Below are 27,892 nucleotides of genomic sequence, written 5' to 3'. Positions count from 1 at the left end.
CTTGTCACGCTCTCATGCAGTTCTATTGCTCACATAACCTGAAGTGCATCACTGCATCAAAACAGTACATTTTTGCACTATTGCCAGTACTAAAAAGACAGAAATAATTACCTCAAATTGTCTGTACTTCAATAAAGTCATTATTGTACTTCAGTTCTGAATGTGTCACTTTTTGCCAAAAATGTATGGTTAAAGGAAAATGACACTAACAGAACCTTTAAAATCTCCCCCAAAAACCCCAACAAAACTGTTCCAGTTGAAAGCTATATAGCACTAGTATCTCACAAAGGACTAGAAAATGGAAGCAAAGCAAACACCTTCCCGTGCTGATTTTGAAACAACTGAATACTTTTTCTATCTCAATTATCCTGGCTGATTCCTACCAGCCCTCTCTCCAGAAAGTACATGACCCAATTCATATTTTAATGCTCCAACCAGTATTTGGAGTTTGTGGAATGGATTATCACTCAAATTTAATACTCATGCCTGCTAAGAGGAGATGTCTTTCTATTTCTAAGATCTGAGAGTTTTTATTATTCAAACTTAGTAGTTTAAAGATTTAAACCTACAGATAGTTGTGCTTTAGGCTTTTGATTACTCCCCTTGGTGAGACTGCCACTTAATATTTTACATATAAACCCATTCCATGTCTGATTTACTGAGAAACAGAGTATGACAAGAAAAAAGAAAAGCAATACTTTTGTTTCATTTCTGAAGATGTCTTTAATCCTTTCTTGAGAGATTATTTAATATATTATTTATTATAATCTTGAGAGATTATTTTTTTACAGATTCCAATGCTCCTAACTTTGATTCACTTGAATGTTGCTGAAGAGACTAGTAAATACTTCATAGGTGCTTCAGCTAGCATCAAGAGTTGCAAGTTTAGTCTTTTTTTTTTTTTTCTTTGAAGTTGTCTACTCAGTCCTATTTGCAACACCATCCTTTTAAACACTAAAAATTTAATGCTCAACACCTGGCACAGGCAGAGATACATGAGATACTGAGTGACACAACACTTCCAAATCAGTATTCCCGTTCACAGGTATGATAAAATTTTACCCTCACTGAACTCCTTTTAAGGACAGGCAGGCAGCAGAGATATATTCATTGTTTTCAGAAACAAAGCAACATCATGGTGCTTGCACAAGCTGAAAATGAATCAAGGCTGTTCTAACAATTTCCTATTAGCAGCTAATGACACCAGGAACAGATCTCTGGTTCAAACCTCCAGACATCATTCCCCAAATTAACAGTGCACTAGGATACTGTAAAGATAGCTCAGTTAAATAAAGGTGGGTCACACTTCCTTCAGTGTTACTCTTAAACTGGTAGAAGAGCAAGCAACACACCTGAAAAACTCCACAGAAAAAGAGATCACTGACATGCAGGCTATGAGGACACAATGAGAAATAGTGGTCAAAAAGGAGAGGTGGTGGGAAGGGATTCACGCCAGGATAGTACTCAACTTGATTTCCTAACCCCATCTCTCTCCATGACTTTTCAGTGGTCTTGGGAATCCAGAAAACTAAGAGGAACCTGGCAAATACTGACCCAGGCCCACTTCTATGCCTGGTATAATTATGGAGAAGATTATTCTAGGAGTTACAGGATGACATATGAAGGACAATGCAATCATTGGTTACATCCAGGACAGCTTAATGAGGTCCAACTTGACAATTTCCTTCTACAGCCAAGTTATCCCCTAGCTGACCAAGGGAAGCCAGTTGATATCTTTTTGGATTTCAGTAATGCTTTCAATACTGCCTCTCACAGTGTCCTTGTAGGCAAAATGTCCAGCAGACAGCAGGATAAATCATGCAACATGTGAGCACCTGGCTCATGGGTTGGACACAAAGCACTGCAGGGTAAATGGGATAGCATTAGGGGAACATCAGGCTGGTAACCAGTTACTACTGGGGCTCTACACAGCTCCACTGCAGGGCCAGTGCTCTTCAAGGTCCTCATAAACAACCTGGATGCAAGACTTAAAAGTATATGAGGTGAGTTTGCCAATGATATTAAATTGGGAGGTGTTGTCTCCCTCCAAGGCAGAGAGGTCCTGCAGTGAGACCTGGGCAAATAAGAGGGGTGGGCAGTCACCAACTGTATGAAGATCAACCAAGGAAAGTACCAGATCCTGCACCTAGAATGGGGCAACCCTGGATGGATACAGCTGAACTGGGTGATGAGATGCTGAAAAGCAGTGCCATGGAAAGGAAACTGGGGAATCCTGATCCGTGGCAAGTCAATCAGGCACAGCACGGCCAGCCGGGCAAGGGAGAGGATGGTCCTGCTCTGCTCTGCTCTGGGGCAGCCTCACCTCGAGTGCTGGGGGCAGTTTTGGGTGCCACAGCATAAAAAAGATATAAAGCCATTAGAGAGCCTCCAAAGGAGAACCACAAAGATGGTGAAGGGTCTTGAGGAGTGGCTGAAGTCACTTGGTCTGTTCAGCCTGGGGAAGAGGAGACTGAGGAGAGACCTCCCTGCAGCCTACAGCTTCCCCACGAGGGAAAAAGGATGGGCAGGCACTGATCTCTCCTCTGTGGTGACCGGACTCAAGGGACTGGCCTGGGTTAGGGGACGTTTAGGTTGTATTTTAGGACAAGGTTCTTCACCCAGAGAGTGGCTGGGCACTGGAACAGGCTCCCCAGGGAAGTGGTCACAGCACCAAGCTTGGCAGAGTGCAAGGCTCTCAGACACAAGGGACTCTTGGGGCTGTCTACTGCAGGACAGGAGTTGGACACAAGAATTCTTGTGGGTCCCTTCCAACTCAGGTTACTCTATGATTCTAGAGGTTTGGAAGATAAGCTAAAGGATATCCTATCAAACACAGAAGAGTCTTGAAGATAGAAATAGACAAAAATTAATATTAATATAGGCTAAATATAATGTAATTCAATACAGAAAACTCCTATGTTCTACATAGACAAAATAATCAAGATATTAACAACAAGCTGGAGCAACTGTCTAGACATCCATTTTAAAGGAAAAATAGGAGTCTAGTGATCATTAAGAACAACTGAATGGTGTTTAAAAACATTATACCAGGATATATAAATGTTAGTGCAACCTAGAAAACATGTAAGATAATTTCACATAGCTCTGGAAGCATTGTGACAAGGTTTCAAACACAACAGGAATTAAATGAAAAAGGAGTAACAGGAATAATGAGAAACCTAGAAAATAGTGACCAGAAAGAGGCTGAAGGACTGGGTCTTAAGAAAAGACAACTCACAAAACAGCTGTCAAATAGGCAAAAGACATCTGAAAGGTACCTGAAAAAAATACCACAATGGAAGTTACAAGAAATAATTGTCTTGAACTGCTGCAGAGAGGTAATAAATTAGATACTAGGCAGACTTTTTAAAAAGAGTAGTGACATCTTAAATCATTGGAGAAGCTTTTTGAATCTTAATAATTGTCTTTAAAACCAGGCTTAGATAAATCCATCAGGAATTCCACCTGTGTAGCTTTTCTTGCTTTGAGAACATGGGGGGATCAGATGGCATCAAGCTGATTCTGCTGGGAAGCACAGCACAGACCCGCTCCAGGAATGAACCAGTGTCTAAAGATTATTGCTTGCATAAATCTTGTTCATTTGGAGCAGTGCTTTAAAGAAGTGCAATGAATAAACTAGAGAGATGGTACAAAAGGGAAAAAAAAGTAAGGCTTATGCTGGTCTATTGATCCTAGATAATTTTAGCAAAATCCTGTTTGGTACTGAGTGCATTTTTGCTCTCCTGAGCTCTTGAAAACCTGATATATCATCTGGGGACATGGTAAGTATTTTTGATAAACTAAAACAAAAATTACTTAAATATATACATGCTTTGCAACATGAAATATGAACAAAAAATCCTTAAATTGGATATCCACATTTCACATATAATTTATTTGCTTTCATCTGCAGAACCATCATCTATCTGTAAGAAGACATATCACACAGAGGGACAGTGTGTGAGACAGCTGTAAATTAGTTGCTATTTGCAGACTTCTCAAAATGTACAGGGAATAAAGACATATTGAAGTAGATGAGAAATTTAGTTTAACTGTCTGCCATATAATGAAAGACATAAGTGTGTACTGACAACAATTTCCTGATAAGATCAAAGGGAGGACTGTCCACTGTGTGTTAAGTGAGTGAAGAGCCCTCTGGAAGAAAGCAATAGAATTAGAACTGCATTATAAATCTACCCAAAAAGAAAGATAAAGTCCTTGTGCAGCATTGACTCCAGCATTTCCAATAACTTTATCAATCTGCTTTTTCTCACAGACTTAATTCTCGGATTCCTTTTTGAGAATACTTCAAACTCACTGCAAGATAACATTTTCCCACAACAGTACTGTCTTGCCAGGAATTTCTAGTGGCTTGTAAATAAAACTAACTCAGACTAAGCAATGAGGACACCTGTGACTTCTCTGGCAAGTGAAGAACAGAAGATCACGAACAGAAGCCTTGAGGTACAATCTGCAGACACTCCCCTCCAATCCCTCTTTTCCATCTGCACACACCCTGGGCAGCTGGAAGCAGATCTGGTACACCCTTACAGCACAAAAGTCAGCAGAAATTAGATGTCAGGATATCCATCTAGATGTCCAGTGACTTCTGTGTCCATTATGTGCTTCAAGCCCTTCACACTGAAAGACTGAAGTCTGGCCAGATACATAAACACCCTTCTCTAAACTAGAGCATATCTGTAATATTGGACAAAGTGTGAATTCAGTGTTAAGAGTCTTTCAGATATTTTCATCTGCTGAGGTGCTGATACTTACAGAAAAACTTTATAAAACCATCATATTTAATAATGAGCATTTAGCAAATTACTTTTTAGACAACCAATAGTTAATATTTATGCAACTGTAGAGTGTCTCATCTTTGGAAGGTGATCACCTTTAAGTGTACCTTATCTCAACAACAGCTCTGTAGAAGTCCCTGATGCTTTTGTACATTTAAAAATCAAACAGGACATGATATCCAGTTCTAAGAAAAAATACACACAAAATTAAATTCAGATTCCCCCTGATAATTATCAATTCATATGCTACAAATACAATTGCTGGGTTTATTCAGAATATCCTTTCAAGTCTATATGTTCCCACCAAAACATGCTCACAGCTCTTTCTTTCCTGTATATTTTCTAGCTGATCAACAATTCAAATCATCATCATACAGGATGATGCAATCAAGGGGATCTCTTTTTTCAGAGGTTTTGCTAGAGTACCTCAGATACATTTTCCCCAGCATCATTGTATGTTTCCCAGGGAGAAATCTTTCTCACAGAGCTCCACATTCATGCATCATTACAGATGTTTTCTCTCTCTTGTTAGAAGCTGGTATCTCTGACAGCTGAACAGAAAATCTCTGATTACTCAATACTGTGTGCTTTCAACTTATCTTCATGCTGTTTTCTTAATCACCTTCCCCATTTTCAAACTTTATTCCTATTTCACAAAGCTTACATGCGTTCCCCAGCACAAAATTTGCCTCTGCTGTATTCGGTGCAAAATGTTATGTGAAATTATGCCCTCAGATTTGAATCTTAGTCAAATATGTAAAGAAAGTATCTTTTTTTAACTCAGTTGGTGTTTCCTGTCACCATGCACAGGGGCAGGGTGGGGAGGGCGAGTGTTGATCAGGTATGTTCCAGTTCAACACAGACTATTAGCTGAGACAGAACATGGGAGAGAAGTAAAGGATTGCTTCAGGCAATCACTTTAGGCTGGCTTAAAATGAAAGTGAAAATCTGGCCAAAGTTAATGATGTGGTAAACCTAATCTGGAAAATTGTAAGTAATTTGGATTTTCTTTACAAAAAGCAGCCGAGAAGGTAAAGAATTTCAAGCCAAATGCAGCTAGGCATACTGCCAAGAGTCCACATTTTCAACAAATTCAAGCTTAAGAAGGGAAAAACTAATGTGCAAGTCTATTCATGAAGCATCACCCAGATCCACAAATGCCTTTTTGTCCCATCAGTAACCTGCTAAGCATGTTCATTTCTCACATAAAAATACAAGTTTGGATAAAAAGCTTTTTAGCAAATAAGGACTGCTATTTAAAATGAAAACAACTGTTGAATATATCAGTCATAAAGACATGCAAGTAGCATTTTGATCAGAAAAAAACCAAGAAATATGTCTATTGAACCAAGACTCTGAGCAAAGAAAATATTTTGTGGTTAAAAGACAAGTGATGATACATTTTTTTATGAAGCTACATATTAGGGAACACTATTTTCATGACAAAATGAAAATCTGTATGCACAGTTTTCTTCCCATCCACCTTAACTCTTGTCTCTGTTTCCTTCAATGCTCTGCAGTGCAACAGTATAGAATTTAAAGCTTGAAATCATTGAAATCAGGTCAACTAGACAGTCAATCTTTTTCATACACCCAGGAACCCATATTAAATCACAGAAATATGCCAATAGATGCCTACTGGGATTATTTAAATTAGGCACCTACTTTGCTTTCCTACTTAGAGACTTAGAGGCTGTTAGAGACATATGATGCTTAGGAGCTTCTGCAAATCCTTCGAAGAACTTATCTGCTTTTAAAATCAGCTGTCTGAATTCTTAGACACCTACTCAGTTTGGAAAATATATACTACCCTATCTTATTTTATACATATTGCAAACAGGCTAACTAATATTTTATACCATCAAGTAAGAACACAAAGCTTAACTAATGGTAAATCCCTACTTGAAATACACTATTTCTATTAAATTAAGAACAATTAATAATAATGGTTTTACTATTTGTGTAAAAAAATGTAATATATTTACTCGACTCCTAATTAGTATTTCAATATTCCTTGAATACAATAAATTGTGAAAAGAAGATATTTTTAAATTTAAAAAATACCAGGTTTTAAAAACTTATTCACTAAAGGAGTAAAAATATATAACCATGTTATAGATTATACCATGCCTTGACTTATTGCAAAAAACAAACATTGATGCAGTCTGAAAATTTACGAAAAGCTTCTTGTAAGCATGCTTAACCCAAAAATATAAATCTCTTTCTGATATATTCAAGCATATACTCAAATTTTGGCTCTTATTCAGAGGTCTTGCCTGTATAGTCCAAACCTCAGCACTTCATCAGACTCCTTGTTTCAAACTTCTCCATCAAATTTATCCCACCCAAGCCAGAGATGCACAGAATGTGACTCAACACTGTGTCTACGCAAAATCCTTGGTGCATCCCATTGCTGGCATTCAGTATTTTGCAATTTGGAGAAATTTTATTGAGGCACAGAAAAATAAATGTTGCTCAGATAAAAATAACTTTACATTTTCAAGTTCCCACTACAAATTTGAAAATTAAAATTCAAAGAAGATATTCACCCATTTTTAAAGGTGAACAAAATAATTTCATTCTCCTACACAACCATGTTAAAAACAGCTGACTACATTGCTTCAAAAATCAGCTAGTAAAGCCCTTCACTGATTTTCATCTGGCATGCAAATTTCTGAATAATGGCAATAGTAAAATGGAAGTAATGGCAAAGCTGTAAAACCTTATAACAAGACACAAATGGGCTCTTAAAGTGTGGAATCTTTTGTTAAAACAATTTGCTTATTCCTTATTAGTATGCATTATCACTGTATTTTTAATGTAATATGACTTCCTAAGCCATGCTGGCTGATTGCATTGCTAATTAAACAAGTTCAATTCATCCAATTATATCTAAGTTGAAATATTTATAAAGTTGTATCTGAGCTAAAATAGTATCTAAAGAGCATGTTCATTAATTTCAATTACAGCAAAAATAATACAAGTACTAAAAACAACATGCACAGACCTAGACAGTCCATTCTGAGTTATCCCATCAAAGTTTCAAAGACTTTTAAACAATTCTTTGTCAACTGTGGTGAAAAAGGAAGAAAAAAAGGGGGGGAAAAAGAGAAATAAAGAAAAAGGAAAAATAAAATCTAATATAGTTGGTTACAAGTAGGTGAAACACCTAGGCACTCTCAGTTTCCTTATCAGCATATTGCCTGTACAGCTCTCTGCTTTTTTGCTCACCTAAAAATGTATGCTAATATTCATTTGAACTCCAAGAGTTAGATTTAATTTATTAAACAGTCCAAAAATACAAGGCTCCATGTGCTATCAGTGACAAAAATATTGATGAAATTCCACATTCATACTAGTTTTCACTCTGTCAGGAGAGAAACACTGTGTTGTACAAGTGGGAATTAACACTCCAAAGCAGGACTGTCTCTTCCTGAATTTAAAGAGATATATCTTTTACAGAGACACACAGAACTGTGCCTAAATCTTTCCCCTCTGCGCTGTCAGTACTTGATTTCTAAAACATGCAAAAATTTTCATTGTTCTGTGAGAAACACATATGGATTAAAACCAGGAAAACACAAAGCCAGGTTTTCATACGTTATGTTTTGCATGAAGAGCCAGAGTGACAAATTTTGCTCTATCAGTGGTTATTTTTCTTTTCCAGTAAATCCATGGTGGCCTAGGATGTTACTTTTTTTTGCTGTTGTTGACACATTGCTATGATGCAGAGGACTTACCTCTGATACTCAGTCATATGTCTGAATTGTTTTTCCATGAAATATCCATGTAGCAATTGGCTCACATTTATAATATTTCATTGTGAGCTTGCAGGAATTACAAATTAAAAAAAAAAAACAAACCTAAAACGTGAGACTTGGAAGAAGATTCTTTAACATTACAGATATTTTTCCTCATTGAAATCTGACAAAAAAAAGGACTGAAGTTTCTCTTTTTCTCCAGACCAACACAATTAGTTTATAGCACTATAGCATTGCTGGTCTAAATCTCTGTTATGGTGTCTGAAACCTAAATTACACAGTATTTCAGCTTTTTTCCAAATGCAAATGAGACCTGCATGAACATTGTGTAAGAATATATTTTTAGAAGCTAAACACTTTTCCGTTTCATTAATAAATTTAATTATATGTTTTAAAGATTTTACTTTGAATAATTACATTTTTTCTAGCAATTTTCACTTTTTTTGCAGCTTTTACTGGACCAAGATCTGAGCCATTTCTCATTTGCCATTTGCTTGTTTCCATCTCAACTTCTTTAACGCCATTCTTATCATAGATTGTTACTATAAACTCTCAAAATCTGTTTCCAAGTCAATGTTCTTTCACTTCATGTCACCTCTAACCATTCTCTCCACTTATTAAAAGCTTCTTTTCAATTTTTTTAGAAATAAATGCCTAAACAGTAGCCTCCCAAGATCATAAAAATACTCTAAACCCACCTATCTCTTGAATTATTACCATCCTTATTTTCTACTCCACTGAAACCCTATGCTTTAATGGATTCCATTTGGTAAATCTGAGGCAATTGTTTCCCTTGATCTCCTTCTTGCAACTGACACAGCTCATCTCAAACTTCTACACTATTTTCTCAGTGCCTTAATGTTTCAAGCAACTACAAATCATAAGAACACTATTAATTGTCTCAACACCCCAGACACTTCTCTCTGTTGGTTTCTTTACAGAATAGGTTTCTGCTCCACAAGGCTAACTATGCAAGCTCCTGTGTTCAGCTCCTATGCATTTCTGATGTGGACGCATTTTTCTGGAAAAGAATTGCTGTGCCAAAATGATTCCGGTTATTTCAGTCGTAATTCCAGTCACGACATTTTCAATGCCATTTTCAAAAGATTAACTTCTGATGGTTGAACCTCCCAGAGAAAAGACTGTTCTCCACGTAAGTATTTGTCTCTAATGCAATCTAAAGTTTAAGAAATCTGAATCTTTAACTATAATCTCCACTTCCAGAAGCGTGACTTCTCTTGTTTTACTGGCTGTCACATTTGACGGTTACACAAATTTACATTTGGATTTTTGTTTCTGTATCCTTTTGCTGTGACATGAGAGTTCTTTAATAAACACTGATACTTTCACTTACATGTTTGTCCTATTCTTTTACTGATTTTTCCTTGCAGCCTAGATGCTTACTATTCTAGAAAAAAACACAAAACCATTAAAAAAAACACAGAGTCACAGTTTGAATCCATGTGTGAGGGTTGGAAAGAACCTTAGAGATCATCTAGTTCAGGCTCTCCTGCCATGGGCAAATAAATCTGCTTTTTTCCCAAAGCCCCTTCCAAGCTGGCCTTGAATACTTCCAGGGATGGGGAGCTTATCTCTGGGAAAGCTGTGCTAGTGACTCATCACCTATACAGTAAAGAATTTCTTCCTGATATATAACCATAATCTTCTCGTGGTCTGTTTAAAACCATTCTCCCTTATCCCATCACTACCTGCACTTGCAGAAAGTCTCTCTCCAGCTGTCTTGCAGGTCCCCTTGCTTGGCTCCTCCATCACTTGGAGAACTAATTTCTCATGAACTCATTCCAGGGACCTCCTGCAATGTTTATGCGTTGTTGTCCCTCCAGCAGGGCAGCTGAAGCCCCCCATGAGGGCCAGGGCCTGTAAAAGTGATTCTGCTCTGCTCCCATCTGTCTGCTGAAGCTCTCATTCACTTGTGTTTCCTGCTGCCTGTAGCAGTCCCCCATTTTAATGTCACCTGTCCCTGTCTCCCTTTAGTCCTGACCCTTAAGCTCTTGGTCAGCAGCTCATCCATTCCAAGGTGGACCTCCACTTAAAGGAATTATATAGATGAAGTCTTTGGAAAATATCTTCCAGTCCATAAAGTTGCATCTTTTCTTTTTGTTTTTATTGAAGTATTAAAGTTTAGGTATCTCTTAATGCAAATTCAATATAATAAACAAACATGAGATTCTGGAAATGAAAAAGGGAATCAAATTCAATTCCTGCCCGTATAAATACATCATCCTAGTCTGAGAAATACTGAATTGATCAGAATTTCAAAATATTAAAGTTTCTGTAAAGCATTTTGTTATCTAAGCTATTGTCTTCTTTCTCTACTGCCTTAGCAGCTATTTATTTTCAATGCAGTAGATAAAGAGGAAATCAGTTATGTGTAATTTGATATAACTTGGAATTTTTAGTACATCACCCTATTTGAAAATCTGGATTATATAACATTAGTCAGCCTTATGATATTTCTCTGCCTTTTTTATTTAATACCACATCCTATCAATATAAAGGTTCCAGATAAAATTTCAGGCCTTACTGGCAGAACCCACCCATGTCTGACTTTCCAGCTGCAGCCAATTTCATTTCCTTCTTTTTTTATTGTTTGCCTTTTTTAAGCATTTAAACAATAAACAACCAGTTTCAACTATTTCTGTAAAGACCCAAATTCTACTCCAGGATCAATCAAGCATGACACATTTTATTTTTACCACTGTCTATTCATCAGCCTCATTCAAGAAAAGTTTGTTACAGGGTTTTCATTGCTTGTGGGGCTCCTTAGTGGGAGAGAATGGGGCAGAAGAAGGGCTGCCCATGGTTTATAGGCATTTTTTGGGGGGTTGGTTTTTCCCCTCCCCCATTTACCAGCACCATTTTTTATTTGCCAGTGTACCTCAGCCACAAGTTCATTGTAACAGTACGACCCAGATTTGGTCTGTAGAAGTTTTTAAACTTTTCCACTTACAAAGGGGAGATTTTGGCTGGGTGTTGTCTGGGCAAGAGACACCAATCTTGATTTTGAGATGCCCCTTTTGACAGAATTTACTTTAACTCAAGAAACACATCACTGCTGGTAGAACACCTGGAAGAAGCTGCTTCTTGCAGCTGCAAAATAAATGAACCTGTATGCTCTCAAACAATTTATTGCAGAGAGATTACATTATTTTATCACTAAAGGTGGCAGGCAACAATTTAAAACCTTAATATTTTTGGCTACATTTCAACTGACAGTTAAGACTACAGCAGATTGCTTAGTAACAAGGCAGATAAAAATGGAAAGGCATAGTGGATTAGCCCAATTTAAGAAGAAAGACTGACATACATTGAATCAGGCTTGTGAAAAATACTTTTTTTACTAATACAAAACATCTATTTTGTAATAGTAATTCTGTTTCTAGCAATCTCTCCTGAAGCAGAAAAGAACTGTCAGCAGCTCAGGCATGTAACTTGAAAGCTCACAATACACTAATTAATACATTTAAATCAATTTAAGTTATATAAAATCACAGTCCTTAAAATAACAAGAAAGATTTAAAATGCCAATACATATTTTTTTATGTTTCTTCCCAACAAGCTGTAACACACTGCTAAGAGATACAGATTATTAAGTTAAAATGCTAAAAATACCTGAAAAGAATAAAGATAGCAATGCTTTTAAAAAGAAAAATGTTAAATATGGGATGCCCTGAGAATAAAAATCTGTTTCAGATTCATGCAAAACGATAGACAAAAATTGAATGGAATATTAAACTCACTCCTTCCCACAATGCAATTTTATCCCCAACTCCTTCAAGCCTCCTCATAGAAAGGAATTGTAATTTGGGAGACTGAAGAAAGTATTTGAATATTAAAAAGATCTAAATCCACATACCTGTCTATCTGTGGAGTCTTTCAAGATTTTTATCCTCTTTTCTGACTACTTTTCTGACTACTTTTCTGTACAGTTTGCATCTTAGTCTGAGAAGCATGTTTGGAGCCATTACTTTTGAAAAACATAATTATTATTGTTATTTATACATACAAGGTTGTCATCAATAACGTGAAGCTTTCATAGGTAGGAGAAAATATATTTCATAAAAAATTCCCTATCAATGTGAAGCCATCTTAAGCAAATTGTTGCGAACAATAGAACTGCCAAAGTGATTCTGGCATAGAACCATGGGGCAATGGGCATAATTTAAAGATTAAGTTATTTCTGCTGTGTTTTCAAAATACTGCAAGCACTGTTCATTTATCTTATTTAAGGTTAGATTTTGCTGAAGTGGGACTAGTTTTCAACTGCATTCAACTTAAGAGAGAAAACTTCAGCGTGTTATACCAAACACCAGAACTGAAATCAAAATATGCAAAATCCACTCAAAAGAAGATTCCTCTGCATGACTGTATTTTTTTCCCCCTCTTAGCCATTTTCTGAAAGTTCAGCTACAATACAGTGCAGTATGGGAGAATTGTTCCAACAGGAGCACCCAAGCCTGAGCATCACCATCTCATCCCAGTTACACCAGCTTTACAGAGTGTGCTGCACAGCAGTGAGCTGCCTCCCTGGGTGAAAGAAGGGCAGCAGCTGGGTTGCTGCCTCAAAACAACCCCTCTGAGCTGCACTTCATGTCCTTTCATTTCCCTGTTATTCCCAGGAAAGATGAAGCTACAAGCAGGCTGTGTTTTCCATGGAGAATGTCAAGTACATAGGGGTACGAGAGCCTCATGAGGCAGCACTGCCTGAGAGTTCCTAAAAATTCCTGTAAAAATGAATACTGCACTTTCAAGTTCCAAAGTTTAGAGAAATGCAGAAGGTAAAAACACACCACCTGTAGAACACATGCAGTATTATTTAAAGACCATTAAGTAAAAATTGTACCACCACTGTGCCAAGGCAATGGCAGGATCTCTTTAGACTGAATTTCTTCCAGCACAATGATTCATGTTCACTTTGATTACTCAAAATTTCAACATGTAATATTTTTGTTTCAACATTGTCGTATTGCTAGTAACAAATATCTTACATCTACCACTTTTCTTTTACACTGACTTCATGAGAGTAGCTGTGAGCTGAGGAAACAGTAAACCTAACCCAGACTGCAAAAATGAAAGGGAAACAAAATATCCTTACCTGACTCTGGAAAAGCTCAATTTAGGAGATAACTTTTCTCTCTAGATAATCCATATATCATCTTTTTTGCTTGCTTGCTTTCCAAAGCAAAATACACGCATGAAATAGCTGTAGTTACATAACTTAATTCAAGCATTTCATGGACTTATCCTAAAAAGCAAGGATATACTCCCAAAAGAGCACCCATCTGACAAATGCCAGCTGTCTGGCTGTGTTCTACAATACTATTACTACTTAATGACTTATTTTCTGAAAATGCATTGTACAATTTTCCAGAGTCATTGATGAATGCTTTCTAAATACAAGAAAAGTGCTGTATAAACTCCTACTGGAGTGTGATGACATAATGAAACAAACTTTGCCTGGAGTACAGAAACACAAATATTTGTCTTTAGTCAATTTTTAAAAACATTGCTCTTGAAATAACCTGTCAAGGACCTCTGTTTTGATTCAACTGGTAGCACAGAATACAAAAGCCTCATATCACTGACAAGAAATAAAAATAAATATTTATAGACTAATACAGATATTCTGTAGCAATGAAAGTTTTTAGCATTTGTCTTCTGTAAACTGAGATTTGAAATCTACCATTACAAGGCAGTGGAAGAAAAAAGTACAACCCAAAAAATCTCTGATGGTGTGTTACTTCTGCATTGTTTGCATGCAAGGGATGTTGAGGTTGGATAACAGGTACTGCTGCACTGACAAGGCACTGGAATGGGAGCACAGTGTGCCCATTTAATCCACTCATTCCTCATCATTCCTTTAAAACAGCTGCACCTTTAACACATGAACTGATTTAAAAATATCTGCATCTCATCAATATTTATAGACTTTTGTACATCTACTCCAGACCAGACCATAAGAGGCCAGAAAGGTCACTTCTACCTACAGAGCTATTTAAAGCACAGCATTCCTATATGGTAAAATAGGAAACAAGCAATGAGGGTAAAGTGGGGTGATCTTTGTAATACATCAGAAAGAACATAGGGAGAGATTGCAATAAATGAGGTATACAGTATTCAAAAAATAAAAAAGTTGCTCATCCAGTATTAACTATATTAACTTCTCTACCCCATCTGTTTAAATTGCAAAATTGTAGAGACTACCAACTGTATTATATCTGTGTGCAGCCTGGACTTGAGACTTAAAGACTGCCTGAACCTTTGAATGGCAAGGCAAAGTAAATACTAAATGACAGCATCACCTAATGTCTAGTAAGATGCCAGCACACTTTTAGCTCATAAAAAAACATAAGCAAGAGATTACAGTTAATGAAAATCAGAATACTTTCAAATTCCTAAATTAAAGTCATAGTGTCAATGAAAGGAAGCATTTTTTAGCTGTGCCAAAGTGTCCAGAATTCATTTGTAGGGCCTCGGATAAGTTGGTGTATGCATTAGAAAATTTTTAAGTGCTTTCTGTAAAGGAAAATTAGGGTTCTACACCAAATCCCTATAATTAAATATTCAAGTTAGTAGGAAAAACATTTTCTAATACAACATTTAGGATAAGAGCCTAAGCATTGTCAGGGCTTAGGAAATACTTGTTAATTCTGATGGTTTTAGATTATCAAGAATAAAATATCCTAGGAGAAGACACTTGGTGCTCAATCCAACGTCCAGTCCCTCCTGGAAACGAATTCTTTTTTGTAAACTTTACAAGTGACTACAGATGTGTAAACTTCAGATGTGACTAATTTGTGATTATGTAAAAAACAAACAAAAAATTATGGAAACTCTAAAAGCCTTTAGATACTAGGAAATATCCTTAAAGTACTTTGCTTAAAATGCAATATGGATTTTTTTCTTCGTAAGTAACAAACACAGAGCTTTTACATCTCCATCCATTTAATCTATTATTATACTTCTCTTGAAGCACTGGATATTATCTACTAATGAAACAATGTGTTAGTGTAAGGACACACTGTCAGTAAGACAGAATACACTAATTCCTTTCACACTACTGAACTACATTCTGTTTCTGAGAAAAATGGGTTTATCAAGACTTTTTTCTATTAAACAGGACTCAGTTGTAAATATTGACTGAGCAGTCTTCTGCTCAAAGTTTTAATGAATGATGCTAAATAAATTAATCTATTTTCAGCATTATGAAGTCCCTCCATGTCACAATTTCACCTCTGCACTGTAATAATGCAGTCCCAGGATTTTTGGACTTCAGCATCAGCAGCATAAAATATTTCATCCAAACAAGACTGGATAAACTGATGGCAACGTTTAAAATTATTATTTTATCTCTAAATATATATGAGAGAAAAGACAGGAGACTAGAAAAGGAAGATTTGATTATGATCTTAAAACTCATAATACACTGTTGCAAGGAAAGACATTCAACAATCCCTTGCATTATTACTCCTTTTTTCTGGGTATGTTACATACATGTCTAAGTGCCTAGAATTTGTAGCATACCTTCAATGCTCAGCTGGAAAATCTGACTTACCAGGTCCCTATTCTACCCCCAGCTGGGGACACCCAACACTTTTTGGTTACTCAAAACCTGGCCATGGTGTTTTGTCACACAGCAGAGCACTCAATGTGCTCTGTTACATTGTGGAGCACTCCTACACTCTGCTGCTCCAGGTATTACTGGTTTATGCTGCTTAGGGTTTGCTACCATTTTGCTTTTACATCATGCAAAATACTGGAATTCTTGCAGGTTGCATTCTGTAACACATACTTAAGCCAAAGCAAAAAAATATCAAATAAATAGTTTGTGTTACAATACATTATTTTATTTTCCAAGAGCTGGAATTGACCAGAACAATGAAAGATTAATTTAGTTCTTTATTCAATTCTTACCTGAGAAGAATATGTGTGACCATCTGATCCACAAACAGGATTGGTATAAACTACTGGACACTGCTTGCAGTTTGATGAAATGGGACCACCCCTCCACTGTTTATGGCCTAAACCAGCCTCTTTCATACTGTAAGTAAACAAAAAGTATGTAATTCTGATAAGCAGTATTGAAAATAGAACATATTCAGGGTATTTTAATGAGCCTTTACAAACAGTAAGCCATACATAATTTGAACCATAAAGTTTTCTTATACATAAAGGGCTGCCAATGTCTTTGGCATAAACTTCTTCATCTTTGTACTTTACTCACTGTACTGATACTTGATGCCTGCATGTTATTTCACTTTCTAAGACATATGAGTAGAAAAAGGTGATTTAGATGATGCTTTGGGGACTGTTACATTTATTGATCAGTGAAAGATGTCGGAATTTTGTGACACTCTTTTTGTTATTGAACAGTATGAATAGAACTATTGTATCAATACTGGTATTTTAGGAGGCAGCATTTAGGTTTTAGAGAGCTGAATCATAAATACTTCTAGAGAAACAGGGAGGGGGTCATACTGTTTACCCCTCTTTGAACATGTCTTTCACTGTCTGTAATTTGCAAAATTCAGTCAACACTCAATATATAGTCCAAAGGGAAAGGAACAAGTTAATCCACTGGAGCATAGAATCAATCTACACAATCATATAAACATACACAGAGCTAGATGGATTATTTCAACTTAGGAAGAGGCTATGCTGGCTCAGAATAAACTTACTGATGCTTCTTCACAATACTTTTATAGCTTTCAGTTTGTGGTATATGGCCATCTTCAGACAAACATGCTTTTTCTCTGTAGCTTTCAATTAATTTTTATCCATTAATTTTTCCATTTTTTTTTTCAACTATGAAAGCATTTAGCAGCCACTGTATCATGAAACAGCTCCTTTATGACCTTAAAATACATGAAGAAGTTACTACTTTTAAATAAAAAAAAGATAAACAACAGCGCATGGTTTTTATACTGTTTTTGGTTTTTTTTTCTTTGGGATCTTAATGAGGAACCTAAAATTGATTACACTTAGAATAAAGAACTGACTTATCAGGACACACACAAATATTCAAAAATAAAATCTCAAATCAAATATTCTTTCATGGACCAGAACTCTCAGAGAACTCTTTCACTTACAGATAATCAACAACTGTCTTGCTAGTAATGAATCACTGTTTGAGAAGAACTTGTCTGGAGTAATAAAAAGAAATATGAGAAAATAAACTGCTCATCCTCTAGTTTTATAATCAGCAGAGTGAAAGGCTAAAAGCACATACCTAACAGTAAACTGGTGATGACAAAAACTAAAAGCCCTTTTCCAAGCCATACCAATGCTTATGTGAATAATTTTAGCTATAAATGTGGTCTTTTAGACAAAAAACAAAACAAAACAACAACAACAACAAAAAAAAAAAAAACAAACAAACAAAAACAAAGAAAAAATTGCAGGAATCATAGGTGTTTGCATTCAGCTTATGCTGTGTAAAGAAATTTTGAACTGCACAGATTTTTTACAGTGTAAACAAGAAGCTGAGATGCTGTACACAGAAGGTGTCAGTTACTATTGAAAAAGCCAGAAATAGCTTCATATCTATGTAGCATAATGAATAATAAAATATCAATGCAGGAAGTTTTTATGCCTACCAGGAAGCGCTAAAAAGGAAACAATTCTAATGTACCACCTTAATTAACAAGTAACAATCCTTTCTGATGAGTTGCACAATTTGAAGACAAAGCAAAAATCATCTCGTTTCTATTATAGAAAAAAAACCCCAAACTGTGTCTTTGATTATGTACAATACATAGTAATCATTAGACTATTGCTGCTCCTTTCACTTGACTGAGAGCTTTCCAATCATCCACATGAGATCCAGCATCATTAGATTATACAGATGGCTGCATCTTTCTCTAACTTCTTGTTACTTTTATAGTTCACAATTATCCAGAAGTGTCCCAGTAGCCTGAGGCTACTGACAGGACCAGTATCCCAACTATCAACCTGATGCAATTTCTGTTTATCAGAGATACAGTAACTTTAAAATACAAATAAATTGTAGAAGCTGTACAAAGAAATTGCAGAAGTTCCAGACATCAACAGAGAGAAGCTCATTGACGTCAGCAAAAAACAGACTGGAAGCAGAATTTGTGCAACACACAAGGGGACTTGGTGTAGATGCCTAAAATAAATTAAAGAAAGGACTAGTGGTGCTTAGTCTTTTTGTATATATATCACACACTTGTGCATGCTCTTGATGAAGACAAGAAAAGACAGAAAAAGGGAAAAAAAGCCCTCCTTTTAGATGAAGAGAAGTAAAATCACCTGAAGGAAAAGAGGTGTCTCAGAAGGGATTGCAAGGACAATGGAAACTAGAACAAGCTCAGAAGGCAGAAATTGCAGATCTGTGATGAGCAGAGAGGCACGAAGAAAACAGAAAATATTTGATATAGTCAAATAAATTACCTTCCTCAACTAAACTCTGCTTTGTTAGGCTTTTAAATGCAAACTGTCCCAGGGCACTCATTGAAGCTGAAGAGTGTCAAATTTCCTCTTTTACACAGAACTCCTCTGAGACCTTCAGCAGATCACTGTTACCAAAACTGGCTTCTATATAACTAATAATATTTTTGTAAACAACAGAAAAATCTGTATTTTTCAAAAATTGTAATGAAAGGCACAATGATAAAGAAATGATAAAAAATGATACTTTGAAGGTATCAATCCAGAGGCATGGTCATGGGAATGGTTTGTATGGATATCTATTTAAAGCTTTAGCACAATGATGCTGAAAGTGGACTGCATTATCAAAGCTACTGAAGAGCTGTTTTTGACTGTCAGTCACTTACAGGCAAATATGAAAAGTCAATTAAAAATATTTTTAATGCTAGTTATGGTAGATACACCCATTTCATAAAATACCTGAATAATGCATTTAAGTACTTATGTACTTAAACTTTTCCTTTCATCATTATTTAATTACATCAGATTTGTTTCTGTTGACTATTCCTTTTAACCAGGTGTTGGGAGTTATGTTTTTTACAGCTAGCCAATGGTCACACACATAAACTATTGACATGGAAATAACTGAGAAACTACTGTTATGATAAAATTATCTCAAGATATGATCATTGATGTATGCCAACAATATCCTGAAATAGGTACAAAATTATAACATATATAACTGGTTATTACTTACGTGAGCTATGTAGATAAAGCAATATATATTTACATTTTAAAATGTTACTACATGAAAAAAAATAGCAAACAAGGCAGTTATTTCACTTGAATAAATCACTATTTTGTTCCTTGTATTTATTATAATTCAATATGCAAGAAGAAGACCCTGATCACTGCAACTTACAGCTAATAAAATTTTGTCATTTAATTTTGCAATTCTACTGCAATCACTATAAATGTTCTTGCACTTGTTAGTCTGTTGTCACATTAAATATATGATGCCATGAGAAAGTCAACCTCTTCCACCAAAAATTTCCTGAAAAGGCTTTGGTACCTGTCTCATAACAAAATAACTATTACTGAATGTAAGCTCCACCTTATCTGATATTGTTGACACCCAAAGGGTAAAATTAAATATTAGGGCCTAATTTACCAGCAATGCTTCTGATTGCATTAATTTGCATACACCAAACTGTGCATGCCTGCCTAGAAACATAATTAGCCAATCTGCCCAATTAGTCTAGCCTATGTACCTGTTTGCATACATAAACTTACCTTCCTGTATACACAGTGATTGTGCCTGCAAATACTTTGAGCATACTTAATGTAACCTGTTTAAAATTTAGCTTCAAGCAACTCTTTGGCAATATTTATATAATGCATGAGTGCCAAATTCAATTGAAAAATGTTATTTTATAGTGAAACTTAATAATCTTCAAACACATTTTTTCCAAAACTGGTGGAAAAATTCTGAGTTACAGAAAACTAATCTTTGAAAGAACTCTTGCAATTCTCTTCTGATAACTACATTTGCATCTTTAGGAGATTTTAGAGTCATCCCAATTTAGAGAGTCTGCCTGATTATGTTTTGCCATGGCCTTTGGGGGACACAATCAGTCTGGGTAAGATTAACATAATCAGAAAAATCACTTGTATCATAAAATCTAAATTGCTTTCTTTAGAGTTGCCTGAATTTCCTTCTAAGCTGCCTTTTCATGTTGAAGCCTCTTGGAAGAAAACCATAGCTGTCAATATACTACTAAGATGTTTCTTTCAAATGTCAAAAACCTCTCAATTCATTACTGCCAGTCTTTTTGACTATATTATTTTCACTTGTTTCTTTACCTTGCACTACTCCTAACAAATAGAAGAAAAATCCATCTGAATAAACCAACAACAACTGAATTAAACTGAGATAAATAGAACAAAAATTAGTAAGATTAATGTGGAAATCAAAATAAAACATATTTTAGCAATTTTAGCAATTTACAAATTAACATAGTTGGTAAGACATTTGCATTTATTGAGGACCAATCTTAGTGTAGTCTGAATGAGTCAGCAAATGTACTATTTTCATAAGCCAAAAATACAAAGACTGCACCCCAAGACAGAAATCATAGGATCATAGAACGTTTTAGGTTTGAAAGAACGAACCTTAAAGATTATTTGATTCCAATCCCCCTGCAATGGCCAGGGACACCTTACCTACAGCAGGTTGCTCAGAGCCCCATCCAGGCTGGCCTTGAACATTGTCAGAGATGGAATATCCACAACTGCTCTGTTGTGGCAACCTGTTCCAGTGCCTCACTACCCTCACAATTCTTTGCTAGTAAATAATCTAAACCTACTATTTTTCAGTCCCCTCACTAAAAGCCCTCGTAGAAAGACCCTCTCCAGACCTCTTGCAGGCCCCTCTAGGGTCTCCCCAGAGAAGGAAGCCTTCTCTTCTCTGGGCTGAAAAACTCCCACCTCTCTCAGCCTGTCTCTACCAGAGAGGTGCTCCAGCCCTCCGACTGTCTTTGCAGCCCTCCTCTGAATCTGCTCCATCCCATCCACATCCTTCTTATGTTGGAGGCCCCACAGCTGGATGTAGCCCTACATGTGGGATCCAACAAGAATGGAGTGAAGGAAGAGAATCACCTCCCTCAACCACTGGCCATGCTGCTTTGGATGCAGCCCAGGACACAGCTGGATTTCTGGGCTGAGAGTGCACATTGCCAGCTCATGCCCAGCATCCCCAAATCCTTCTGGGCAGGGCTGCTCTCCATCTGTCCATCCCCCTGCCTGCATTGATTTCGAGGGTTCCCCTGACCCAGGTGCACTTGGCCTTGTTAAATCTCATGAGATTCCCATGGGCCCACTTCTGGAGTTTGTCCAGGACCCTCTGGATGGCACCCAGTCCTCAAGGCGTGTCAACAGCACCACACAGCTTGGTGTCATCTGCAAGCTTACCGGGACCCATTCAGGTGGAATTTCCTGTCCAACATTATTTATGGATATGCCTACTACAGATCTGACATGGTTCCATGCATTTCCTATACATTTAACTAGAAATGATCAGATCCGTATAGCTGAAGCAGATTTTGATTAGCAAATGCCAGAGATGTGGAAAGCAATCCTGTATATAACAGACCTTGTTTTCTGTCACAGAAACCATGCACTCAGATTTTTTCTAAAGACAGAGGTGCAAGTTGACCCTTACCATCTGTAATAACTCTATCACAATACCGGTTAAAATTAGCAGATCGATAAAATTACACCAAGAAAAACAAGCAAGGCACATTTGTATAAACAATACCTAGATAATAAGACTACTAAACAAATTAGCATTTACCATTTTTACCAAGCACTTTCATTTGCAGTATGACTTCTGTGAATGTTTTGCCTTTTACTCTTACCTACTTTACAAATCCCAGGAGTGAGTTAGCCTTCCTTCCTCCTAAGGACTGAGGTTTTAATATGGCATAGGTGAATAACCTTGGCACACACTACTGAGAAAACTACAAAATTATGAGGAAGAAGTATCAGAAATTAAGTAGTGTGGAACTATGCAATGTAAGAAAGGTGAAACTGCAGACAGAACAAAGATTGTTGAACAAGGTCAGTCAGGAGTGGTAGGAAAACAAATCACAAATATGAAGAGTCATAAAATCATAAAAGCAAAACCAGAGACAGAAGTTTAAACAATACTGAGGATCAGTCCATTTCAATGACCCATGGAAGTCAACACGTTACACTTGAACTGTGTGGACAGCAAAAACCCACTGAGGATCTGGAAAGAGGTGGAGAGCATCATCAATAGAGTCTAATAGCAAATTAGTCCTAGCTAAATATTGTGCCCAGAGGACAATAAATAATTTTTTACTTTTAGGTAGCATCTATGCTGCCTACAGAGCCTTTGTGCCCTGTAGAAACTACTTTAATAAAGTGGTCCAGAAAGCAAAGATTACAAAAATAGCTTCACAAGTTAAGCATAGGCTGGAAGGAAACCTTGGATGAAGCAGATGTTTACACATGGCAGAATGATCCACCTATCACAGGATGTCTAATTTGGCTCTTCAGCACAGCTATTTTGGCCTCCAATGTAGGAGCTGGAGAACACTAAAGCTACAGAGAAAGGTCTTTCAATTGTTTTGATACTGTATGAAAATGTATCATCATTTGAATGATAAAGATGCTTCCTTTACTAGATACTGCTTTCACATATTAGAGATCATACAAAATTACCATTGACTTCATAATTTTTAAGCTTATCAACTCACCTACTGTTTTTCCTAATTCAATCTTTTAGAGGACTTCCTGTAGTTCATATAAGAACTGACCTAAATATGACTTCTTTCCTTTCAGTGGATATATGCATTTTTACTCATTCAATGGATGGTAAGAAACTAAGAATCTCCTAACTTACAAAGTTACTTAAGTGTCATTAAAATAAAATGAAAGATATATAAAAGGCTTTATTTTCATCTATAAAGTCTTATACAATCTATGACATATCTCACTAATAATCAATATTTACATTTTTCACAAATCAAACTGAGGGAAAGAAAGTTGCAAAGATTTCAATAGCTTCAGTGACTACATGGGATGCTCACAATTTTAAGTCATTCCAGAACTGAAGCCTCAAAAAATTTAATACACATTTTAGTTGATATAACATATAAATAAGCAATATTAAAAAAGAAATTGAGATTCATACACACACGCCCCCCACTTTGGTAAAGCAATTATGTATTATTTTAGAAAGATTTTTAATAGTGTATATTAACTTATGAACTCAGACTTCACCTTTTGATCACCAAGATATGCAAATGTCTTTCATAAGTGCTTTTTATGCTAATCTAGGTGCCTGACCTTGTAGTAATGCAGTGTTTTAATAATTTCTTAGAGATATTTATTACCTTTTCCCAGAACTGCTTTCATTTTACAAAGCCAAAAGAATTACTGAACACATTTCAAACCTATCATTTTCTACTTTGCAAAGATAGAATATTATATACATTTTGTGTGTGTACTCTGCCTTGCAGTGTTTACCTCTTTGAATATAAATATATTCAGTATGTAATACTTGTACTGGAAAAAGACATCAATTTGTGTTCCAAAGGAAAGCAGACATTTTTCAATGTTTTCTAAAACAGATAACACAGAAGCAAAAGTAAACTCTTTCTTCTTTTACACATTGTTTAATATGGCAGAAACCTTTCTTTTAATACAGCAAATTGTTCTCTTTAGTCAATAGACGTAATTTTAAGAAATATGTCTAACAACCAGAGTATGGTTTCACATGTTAAATTCTTAGTAGTTTGCTGAACAGGGAATCCAAAATTCCCTAGTAGTAATAGAAATGTAATAATTTTGGATTCCCTGTTCAGCAAACTTAGTAGTTTGCTGAACAGGGAATCCAAAATTCTTTAGTAGTAATAAAAGTGTAATAATTTCATTTGATTATAATCACTTAAATGGGGTTCCTATGTATCAGCATGTTTAGCAATTGCAAAACAGCAAGGTAGGGTAATGGTTTAACTTCTTCAATGATTATATATCTATAATTGAGAGAGAATTCAAAGTTATTAATTCAGAATCTGTTTTGCATAATATGATGCTTTCTGTTACCTTCATTTTACAGTCCACTTAAAGGCACAGTTTTCATTAGAGAGTAGCTTAATGCTTCTGCTTCATAAAAAATGAGGGAATAAAAATAATTTAAACATAAAAACCAAATTGAAATAAATTAAACAGTCAAATAACTAATAATCACTTCTACAACCCAAAGTAGACAAATAGTAACAATATTTTGATTAATATTACTATGAGGATGTCTACTTCTAAAACACTCACTATTCTATGTTGAACATAATTACAGAAAAATTTTCACTAGAAAATAGCTACTTTTCCTATTGGCTCAAAACACCGGCTGCCACAAAAATGTTCTTTCACCACTATAAGAATAAATTGACATTCCACTCATCAGATTCAGACCCCTGCAGAGTAATTCCCATTCAATCTATCTTTCTCATTGCCTGGCAAGTGCAAGTTGCACCCCTGCTGCCCACGCTCGCAGCTCTTTCTTCCCTCATCCAGGATCAGTCACAGTGTCTGCTTAAAAATAAAGACAGAAAAGAAGGAAGAAAAACCCATTTACAAGCATCACAGCAATCAATATCTGAAAGAAGGATTTCCATTTTCTTCCTTTAATATTATCAACATATATCTGCTCTGTCAATGACTTAAATTTATCCTTATACTAAACTCTTTAGGTAGGATTACAGGTAGAAAATATCAGTCATTGATCAATTTCAAAAGAATATGTTTGGGGTTTTTTTCTATCTGAAGAGTAAATATAGAAGGCAACTAAAGAAACATACTTTGAACCAAAATTGAAAAACCTATGCAGGGACATACATAACTATAGGTCTCTCCAGAATCTATTTAACAATTCTGAGCTTTTCCTTACACCTGTGAGGTGTAATAATAAGCCACTTCTACAAAGAATACATTCAAATTATTCATGTTCAGGGATCTGAATATCCCTTAATTGCATTAGTTACTCAGGGTGGCTTCATAGTACGGCACAAAACCTTGCAGCCATCAATTTTAACAAATGTTCTTTGCTCTTTACCACAGCTTTGGAGCAAGTGATACTTCCCTGCTACCCAACTCCTGCTTCAGCTTTTAATGTACAGTATTTAACTCCATTCATCAGTGTGTCCATCTGTGTGGTTGATGCTGCATCCACCACCTACAGCTCAGCTTCTTAAACCTGCCAGGTTTAATTTATTGTTCTCCCCTCCTCCAAAAGTACCACAACTCATTTGCTTAAACAGTAAAAGTGGGCTTTTTTACTTTAAACTGCTATATTACAGGCACTGTGAGGGATAATTCTACCTACCCTGGACACCCATTTACATTAAACAACTTTGAACTGGACTCATACTCTATCTAAATCAAGAATAATTCTGCTAAACAAGAAAACCACAGATAGACATAATACACCTCTCTGTGTATTATCAACTGCCTGGTGCTGAGGAGCAATACAGGGGCATGTAGGAACAGGACAAGTGGTAATGTCTTTACACTGAAAGAAGTTAGGTTTAGACCAGATACAGAAAGAAATTCCTCACTGTGAGGGTGGTGAGGCACTGGAACAGGCTGCCTAGAGAAGTTGTGGATGGCCTTCCCTGGAGGAGTTCAAGGCTAGGCTGAAGGGGGCTTTAACAAACCTGCTCTAGTGGAAGATGTTTCTGTCCATTGCAGGGGGGGTTTACTACCTGATTTTAAGGTTCCTTCCAACCCAAACCATTCTACGAACCAGGCTTGAAATAGGCCAGCTGTCTTGATAATTCTAGTGCTAGGATTTTTTGCCCTTAATTCTACAGCCAAAATAATTTCAAAAACATAAAGATAATAACACGTCTGTGGTAACAGATTGTAAGATACAGCACAAAGTGACAGAAAATTGTTATGCAATGGTGCTCAGGATTGCAAGTACCATCTATATGGTATTTAAATTAAAACTAAAGAGCTACTATCTCAAACTAGTTTTGCTATTGTGTTTACTCTAGGTCACTTCTGACAAAGGCTGTGATGTTTTTAGATGGTGTTGTTAATCAGGTGCTAAAAGAGCTCTGTTTTACAGTTCATGAGTTTTTAAGAGAAATATCTATGTCTGTGAATCAGTACCTCATAAAAGTTCTGTATTCTGGCACTGGTTAATAGCTATGGCATGTCTCTGAAAGAGAGAGTTCCTTTAGATCATGTAGACAACTGTCAGCTTACTGTACTGCAATCTTCCAAGTGCTCCTTAGATAGATGGAAGAGCACCTATCAGCACTGATTTTCTCACCCCTGCAGAGGGAGAGGAAAGGAGAAAAAACAAACAAAAAAGAGACAGAAAGGCTTTTCAGCTTGATATTATGTTTTCTGCCAGCATGATGTCTTATGAGTTTAAGAATTATGTCTGATAACATCAGAAAATGGGAAGATAAAGCTGACAAGCTTTCATCATGTAGAGGTCTGCTCAGATAAAACATATAGCAACAAGTGCATAATAAGATGATAAAAGAGCAAAAATAGGTTGTCGAACAATTAGCCATCTGCAATATACTAACTCATTCTATTGATATTCTTTTATATTGAAAGAACATAAAACTTTTCCTTTTTATTTTTTCTCCTTGCTTACCACTGAAGGCTAAGTTCAGGTTGGGAGTGCTTCTCCTCAGATCTCTCACACAGCTAGCTTAGGGCAGAGCCTGCCTAGGCAATGACATCCATGCATGACACAGTAAGTCCAAACCATCAATGAGTACCAGTTCTATTACACACTCACTGTGCAACAGCTCTGTTCACTGAGGTCACCCAAACTGCCAAATATGCAGAAATTCACTGAATGAGTATCAAAGTCTGCTTAGATAAACTTCATGGGAGAAGAGGGCAAAACTCTTATAATACATAAAATCTAGTTCAACAAAGCACTGCACCAGCTAAATGCACTAGAAGAAAAAGCAACACCTGCACAGTCTCCATTGTGGCTGCCTATTGCTTGTGTTTGCCCTTGTTCTTCAAACCTTGACCATATTTTGCCACAATACTGATGTTCCCTAAATGCTGGTTTTAATTTGTAGTACTCTTTAACATCTGAGTATATCCAAGGATCATCGACAGTGACTCTCACTGGGGAAAAGGTTCCCTTCTCAATCAGGAAGCAGATTAGCTTCTTTTATATATTGCAAGTGATGATTTTTACAGCTTGAAAATATTCAAATTTTAAATAATATATGGTTTGTTTTACTTATTAATCTGCTTTTGTCATAGACATATTATAGCCACAGAGATAGGTACAGTTATTGCTGTATTGGAAATATACCAAACAACTAAAAACAAAACTTTGCTACTTTCATTGCCACC

General features: G+C 36.2%; 1 protein-coding gene across 4 annotated transcripts in view; it reads right to left on the bottom strand.

Annotated features, from left to right (window-relative positions):
* Positions 1–27,892, bottom strand: part of SPOCK3 (SPARC (osteonectin), cwcv and kazal like domains proteoglycan 3) — a gene marked incomplete at its 3' end in the record, with an annotated part of 161,759 nt that overhangs the window by 46,775 nt on the left and 87,092 nt on the right. For 3 of the 4 annotated variants that reach the window (XM_084204346.1, XM_084204343.1, XM_084204344.1), the window contains exon 2: positions 16,496–16,622. The exons of the other annotated variant lie outside the window; for it this stretch is intronic. In XM_084204346.1, the coding sequence (XP_084060472.1) occupies positions 16,496–16,621 (126 nt within the window). In that variant the 5' untranslated portion in view covers position 16,622. The remainder of the gene's footprint in view (positions 1–16,495; positions 16,623–27,892) is intronic. 4 annotated transcript variants of the gene reach the window in all.

The sequence above is a fragment of the Fringilla coelebs genome, assembly GCF_963513975.1.
Source record: "Fringilla coelebs genome assembly, chromosome: 4".
Lineage (NCBI taxonomy): Eukaryota > Metazoa > Chordata > Aves > Passeriformes > Fringillidae > Fringilla > Fringilla coelebs.
Note: the sequence above shows the minus strand (reverse complement) of the source record. Positions and strands in the feature narration are given on the sequence as shown.